Source organism: Terrapene carolina, unplaced genomic scaffold (genome assembly GCF_002925995.2).
Source record: "Terrapene carolina triunguis isolate 2854851 unplaced genomic scaffold, T_m_triunguis-2.0 Scaffold629, whole genome shotgun sequence".
Classification (NCBI taxonomy): domain Eukaryota; kingdom Metazoa; phylum Chordata; order Testudines; family Emydidae; genus Terrapene; species Terrapene triunguis.
In genome coordinates this window covers 11,011,194-11,018,823 of record NW_020664980.1, presented here as the reverse complement: position 1 = coordinate 11,018,823, position 7,630 = coordinate 11,011,194, and the positions used below count along the sequence as shown (strand labels likewise).

Below are 7,630 nucleotides of genomic sequence, written 5' to 3'. Positions count from 1 at the left end.
AAGACACTATCTATGCCAATGGGAGAGCGTCTCTCGTTGACATAGGTACTCCACCTCCCTGAGAGGTGGGAGCTATGTTGACAGGAAAGCTTCTCTACACATAGCGCGCTCTACACTGGGGATAGGTCAGTATAACTACATGGCTCAGGGGTGTGGATAGACCAAGCCTAGACAATCTAGTTTTTAGCAGTTTTGATCTTTTTTTTTTTTTTACCCTAGATTTTCACCTCTATAAGTGACAGCAGAATCTGGTCCACCTTCCCCCCAAGTATATACACTAGCTTCTTTGATTAAGCCTGATGTGTCCAGCAGTATTAATGAATGTGGGTCTGACCATGCGCTCCTTATGCAGCCAGAACTCCTGGGCCAGGTTGGGCCAGTCTCTGAGCTGGAGTAAATCAACATGGCTTGATTAAAGTAACTGGAGCTCAGTGATCTATACCAGTTGAGGATCTGGCCCATTGAAGCTAATGGGAGATTTGCCTATGTCCTCAACAAGACCCAGTTCAAATGTAGACAGTTTTGGGGAGACATCCACAAAGGGACTTTGGTGTTGCAACCCTGAATGTCCTGGTGCCTAGAAAAAATCACAGGAACAGTGTGACCCACAAAGCCTGAGTTAGGTGTTTAGGCTCCCTATACAATGAGTGGATGAGGGGTGGCAGATTCCTGTTCAAATCCCTTCTCCCCCTCAGGACTTTAATAGGGATCTCCTACACCCTGGGTGAGTACCCATCCACTAGACTAGAAGTTATAAGGGATGTCCTTCCCCCTGCCTCCCCCACTCCCAGCTGTTTCATATGAGCATGACTGAGCATGCCTGATCTGGTAAGCATGCTCACAGGTCCCCTACCACATTGGGTCCCTGCACACTATAGGTGGCCAAACACTCGTCTTCCCCAGTTTGTGAATTACTCTGGGGCCTTGGAAGGAGATGTGCGCCTGGATGTCCATCATGAGGCAGTACTTTGTATACTGAGGCAGGAGATAGGTACCTGGGTGCCTAGAGGGAGTCCACAGTGAGCATGCCCAGAGGAAAAAACTTAGGCGCTAAATGGGTTTAGGCACTTACACGATTAGGTGGCAGCTGAGTGGGAGTTTTGTGGATCACAGAGGTGACAGGCCTCTGTCAGGCCTTAGCAGCCTAAAAATGGGGCTTGGGTGCCTAAGTATCTTTGTGGATCACACTCTTGGTCCTTAACTATTTAGTTTTTTTCTCTGGAAGTACATTAGCTCCTTTTGATGCACAGGACTGACATACGCAGTTATGGACTAATAACCTAAAAATTAACTTCCTACTTCAGATACATTATTCTTGATTAATTAGTACACTGCTTTAATTATAGCACAGCCACTCTACCCAGATGTGTCACTCAAGTCTTTGATTACTGTGTTTCTAATTCTGCAACTTTTACTCATGTGAGTAGTACTTACTCATGAGAGCAGCGCCATTGACCTCAGTGGGATCGAGCCCTAATACATTTGAGACCAGGTCTCCTTCCTGCTCAGAGTGAATCAGGAAACACTTACACCATTCTTGCAAATTGTTACAAATACACTAAGTTGTCTTCAAAAAGGTGGTCTTGAGTGTAAAGTATTATTAATATCAGTTAACATTTACGTTTTAGCAGTACTGAGAAGTCTCAGCTAGGTCACAGTCCCACTGTTCTAGGGCTGTACATAGTAAATGACAGAATACAGGTAACGCTCACAGTACAATATACACTTGGGAGCATGTTACAATTTGGATGTAAAGTCTTTTCACTGAAGCCGGACACCGTGATAAATAGTTATGGTTTTAGGAATTAACCCAATCACAAGGCATGTTTATGTCAGTATTGAAATAGCTAAAGGTTATTTGGCAACTCCTAAAACTTAGGGCTAGTCTATACTGAAACTTTATATTGACATAGCTACATGTCTCTTGGGATGTGAAAAATCCACATCCTTGAGAGACGTAGGCAAGCCGACCTACCCCCTGGTGTAGACAGCTCGAGGTCGACAGAAGAGTCTTCCATCACCCTAGCTGCTACTGCCTCTTGGGGAGGTGAATTACCTCTAGCAATGGGAGACTCCCTCCTGCCCCTGTACTAAACATCTGCACTTGCGCTGTCCCTGTGGTGCTGTCGTGTTTTTAAGTGTAGACATATCCTTAGTTATTAAACCATATATGCCTACTGTTATCAGAGAAGAATTCATGGTTTACAACAATATAGGGCCCAGTCCTGCACTCTTAGCTCAGGCAGAGCTCCCACTGCCCATGTGGGTTTGTAAAATGCATACAGTATTCCAAGAGCTTTCATGAGTGCACTTTAAAAGATGCTTTATAAGACATATTGTGCTCTAGTCTACAGAACTCAGGGCTGGTCTACACAAGAAGGTTAGGTTGACCTAGCTGCATCACACAGGGCTGCCCAGAGGGGGGGGGGGGCAAGTGGGGCAATTTGCCCTGGGCCCCGCAGGGGCCCCCACGAGAGTTTTTCGGGGCCCCTGGAGTGGGGTCCTTCATTCGCTCCGGGGGCCCCAGAAAACTCTCGTGGGGCCCAGGCCCCCGGAGCTTCTTCCGCTCCAGGTCTTCGGTGGCAATTCAGCGGCGGGGGGTCCTTCCGCTTCGGGACCCGCCGCCGAAGTTCCCTGAAGACCCGCGGCGGGGGGTCCCTTCCGCCCCTGGACCCGCCGAAGTGCCCTGAACACCTGCAGCGGGGGGTCCTTCCGCCCTGGGACCCACCACCAAAGTGCCGGGTCTTTGGCAGCAATTCCGCCGCCGAAGACCCCAGGCCCCCTGAATCCTCTGGGCGGCCCTGGCATCACACCCCTGAGATACCTAGTTAAGCCAAGCTAAGCCCCAGTGTAGACACTAGGTCAATGGAAGAATCTCTTGAAGAAGTGGATTTACTATAGTGATGGAAGAACCCCTTCCGTCATCGTAGTAAGTATCTACACTACAACAGCACAGCTGTAGCATTTCTAGTGTAGACAGACCCTCAGATAGGGCTAAAGTAGACACACCCTCAGATAATCTGCAAGTCTTCAGAGAACCAAACTGTACTTAAGCTGTTTTGGAACTTGTATACACGCTTTTTGCCCTGGGACACGCTGAACCCTGAAATGCTCTGTCCTTTACAATCTTCGGTCTATAGCTGGAGAAACTTAATATCCCTGTTCATGGGGACTTAAAATGTGAGCTGGCGTATAGGTGAATAAAAGATCAGATTATTAGTTATGTCAAGCCAGAATCATGAAAGTCATGTAGTAGTTTGGGATGTTTTAAAAAAATTGTTTTGAAAATTATTATGAACTTCTCTTCTGTGACTAAAAATAAGGGTGATACTTTTTGAATTAGTACAGTAATTAAGACTGTCGGACTTAGAATAAGTGGAGTTTTTTTAAACGGTGTTCAGACTGCCTAAATTATAGTCAATAACCGTAGTCAGTCTAGAAAGTGACAAAGGCATAAATATGCCTGGTGACAGCTGGGTCAAGATAAGTCTGAAAATCTCTCTCAAATTTAAAAAAAAAAAAATTAAGACTAAAAAAAGTCACTCTCAGGTACATCCTGCTGTGAAACCTAATTCTGTGTTTATGACATCACAATCAGTTGCCATTGAGAGATTGAGGTAATATATTTAGCATTGAGAGGTCACTGTACTTAGAGGTATTGATCAATGAGGAAGAGAGCCTTTTCTGACATACACATATCTGTGCTAACTAGCCAGAGCGGTAGGGAAAGTTATACAAAAATAATCCAAACAGGAAAAGGAAAATGGAGAAATATGCTGGTGCATATCTGTCTTAAGCATTTTATCTGTCCCCATTTAAACTCTCTGATTATTGCCATTCGGACATTCCTAATTGATTCTGTGATGGCACCATAAAGGTGGATAGAGAGTATATTCAGTATGTCTTAACTTTTAAAACAATTAACAGTATGCTTTAATTAAAAAACATTAATTTTACAGCTTTAGTCTTCCATGCACTGCACTGTAGCAAAAGCCAGTCTGAACAGGATATACATGGCAAACAAAAAATACCCTCTCTTACCCAGGCGCCTTTTGTGCATTATCGCTTACTAACACACAGGGATGGGGGAGGATATTTCTGAAACTAAAGCACAAAACAAATTTTCTATCCAAAGACAAACATGTTTTCATCTGTATAAGTAGCTGAAGCCAATGAGTAATTATGAATTCATAGTCGGTTTGATAATAGCTGTTCTAAAGAGCCTGTTTTCAGAAGCAATGGTGTTTATAACAGACGCCTACAGTTTGTGCTGGAGAAAGAGAGGAGAATACAATACAAATAAGAGAGATGCTATATGCATTTTTCATCTTGAATACGAGTGAGCTGGATGGCACTTGTAGGGGCTCATTTGGGGCCCATCTCAACTTTCATTTAAAAACAAAAATTAAGTCTCTAGCTCTTTTAATTGTGAACAAAGTCTGGAAACTGCAAACCAGCACAAGTGGATATAAAACAAAGGAAAGTACTTGCTAGGGCTGAAAGCGAGAAGCAGAGAGAGGGTTGAGAGACCCTAACGAAGCTTCCCCCAGACTCACCTTTTACGTAAAATAAGTGAGTTAAGGAAATATCCCAAAGAATGATCTTCCTAACCCCTCAGAAAACCACTGGTCCATCTGTGCCCATACTGCTGTAATAACAAGATACAGGAGTCAGGTACTGGTGGATGGAGGGGTAACTAAAAATTGTTTCACAGGCCAACTTGGACAGATGTGTAGTCACATTGACTAAAGCACGAATGGAAGGCTCTCATACTACAGTGATGAGAGTGGTATAAGAGCCTGGGTGAAACAGAACTTGAAAATGCTAAGGCCAGCTCTGGTTGTCAGCGTTCTCAGCACTAGGACTGTGCTGGCGGCTGCAGCCTCTGACAGCCATCATGTGGCGGGTGTATCCACCAGGGCTGTGGGATCTGCTCCAATGAGAGCTCCTCTCCTGTTTCTCCCCCAACAAGCATTGCTCAGAGCCAATGGAGCACATACCACGTAATGCCTGCACTCCCGATCCTTGCTGCTGCTTCAGCATTGCACCAGGAGGAAAGGAGAAGAGGCAGGCCAAGCTGCTGCTGTACTGAGTGGAAGTCCTGCGGCTGCTGCTGGCTGCCTCCCCCCCCCCTCACCTCGCAATGCCTACCTGCCCAGCCCCAGATCTCAATCTGAAAATCTGGGTTCCTTCCCACCTTGTCCCTGACCTGCCATTTCTACCCAGAGGAATCCCATCGCCTGACCTAGCTCCCAGTCCAGCAGCCTGGGATACCTGGTTCTAATTTGCCACCCCTACCCATGCATACATCAGCCATGAAACCCAACCCTCCCCATTAATTAGGGAAGACCACTTGCATCAAAAACCAAAAGGGAACCCCTTCCCCAAACTGCCATCCAGCAGGGGGACCTGCTCCCTACTGGACCAGCCACTCCTAGCCAGAAGCTGAAGGACATCCTGCCTGCCACTACTGCTACCAACAGGGGCTGCACCTACCACCATTGTGAGGGACAGCTGCCATGTAGATGGGCCATCTGAAGTAGCATCTATGAGGTGCAGGGAAAAACACGGTGGGGTCGAGAGGCACAAGGCTAGAGGGCAGGGCAGAGGAAGGACTGGTGGATTTGCGGGCACCTTGGAATGGATGGATTATCTTGGGGAAGCAGAAGAGAGCATTTTACCCAGGGAATGTCACATGTATCATTGAGGTGGAAAATTTCTGAGGGAGGCAGTCATTGATAGTGAAATCATGGGCTTAAAAATGATATGCTAATACTGCTGGTATTTCATAGTGTTGACTGTAAAGGATTTCTGGGGGGTGATTTACTAGAATTAATAAGCAATAATGTTATGTAGAAGGAATAGTTTACATGATTAGTTCAGTGGGAGCAGGTAAACTTAACGGCAAAGACTCCCTCTGGCATTAGTAGGAACAGCTCAAGACCTTTATAATCCTCCGAAAGAATCAACCAGAATCAGTAAATTCACAATAAATACAGAGTTTTGGAGACTGTCATGAGGGATTCTTTTAGCTATTCACAGGGGTATTATTTAATTTCAAGGACCCCTTGGATACATCAGTGTTCAGGGTTGAAAGGGCGATGTTCTCATATTCCTCCTGAGATGTGAAGCATCTGCAGTGGTGAATTAACACTATTAAATCCTTCTGGAAATTCTTGTTGAGAAATCCATAAAAGATAGGATTGATACATGTCGAGAGCATGGCTACCAGGTGGCACAATGTGAACACCAAGTTATGGTGGCAGTTCATCAGTGCCTCATAGTTCCAGTCAAAAACGACATTAAATATGTTTAGAGGCAACCAGCAAGCTGCAAAGGTCACGACAATTGAAATGAGCATCATATTAATCCTTTTGCTCTCATTTAGTCTGCTCTCATTCTCCCTCATCCCATCCACCTTACCATGTCTCCGCCGGAGACATACAAATATCTTGAGATAGCAGATAAAAATAAAGCCCAGTGGGAAGCAATACTGGAAAACCAGCAGACTGGTGGTAAAGACCAGTCGCTCTGCAACTGATGGCCATGCCTCGATGCAAACAACTTTGTTCGTGTAGAAATCGCTATGGTAAGAGAGATTTTTAAAGGGTTCATCAGATAGTTGGTGGAATATAAAAAAAGGAATGGATATGATAAGGGAAACCCCCCAAATGAAGATAATTCCCCAGTAAGCGTGTGACATATTCGGCTTCCAGCCACGTGGGTTCACTATTAACTGGTGTCTCTCGACAGCAATTAATACAAGTGAGAATATGGAGACTGTGACAGACATACTTTGTACAAAAGAGCTTATTTTACACATAGCCTCGCCAAATATCCAATAGTCCATCAAAGTGTATGCAACTGTGACAGGAATGCACATGATGCATATCAAGACATCGGATAAGGAGAGATTGGCAATCAGAATATTTGTAACATTTTGAGCTTCTTTCTGTCTTTTTATTATAACAATCAGGCAAAGGTTTCCAAAAAGCCCCACTATTGTAACGACAGTATAAGCCGTGATGAGCAAGAAGACTGCAGGGAAAGAAGGCTGACATGAATCAAAGTGTGAAAACTGTGAGTTGCTGCTGTTTGCAATAGTTCGATTAAACAAACCCTCACTAGGATGCTGAGTGGGTTTCTCCATCATAAAGGAATCCTAAAACCATGGACATAATTTAGTATGCAAAGCCTATTTTTTGGCCCTAATTATTTAGAAGATATTTTGCTTGGAGCGTCCCAAGACCATGATTAATAGGATTCAATCTTTATGCTTGTTCTTCATGATGCTCTGTTTGAGCAGATCTGATACTAGTACTTACAGCATTGAAGAATCCTGAAAACAAAAGCAAATGGTAAAACATTAGTGTTAAACCCATAAATCAAAGAGATTGACACAAGTGGCTTGAGTCTGCCTTTTTGAGGTTCTGCAGTCATGATTACAGAGAATCAATGGCTCTCTTCACACGATTCAGTGATTGCAACATATTATAGCAGAAACAGCAATGACCACTCTATTTAAGTTTTCATAACAGTTCTCATTCAAACCCTCTTTTTTTTTTTTAGTTTCACTTTCAGGATAAAATATTGCAGGGTCAGTCTCTGCCCAAAGGTGCATATTTTTGGA

The 7,630-nt window shown here is 44.3% G+C and overlaps 1 protein-coding gene across 1 annotated transcript; it reads right to left on the bottom strand.

The window, feature by feature from the left end:
- Nucleotides 1-6,028: 6,028 nt before the first annotated feature.
- LOC112108114 (neuropeptide Y receptor type 6-like) lies at nt 6,029-7,153 on the bottom strand. The gene has a single exon (XM_024202109.1). It carries the CDS (start codon nt 7,151-7,153, stop codon nt 6,029-6,031), a length of 1,125 nt encoding a protein of 374 aa, XP_024057877.1.
- Between the last annotated feature and the right edge of the window lie 477 nt (nt 7,154-7,630).

Bases quoted from the DNA above. Each gene is read 5' to 3' on its own strand.
- LOC112108114 (XM_024202109.1), bottom strand. From the start codon at position 7,153: ATGATGGAGAAACCCACTCAGCATCCTAGTGAGGGTTTGTTTAATCGA.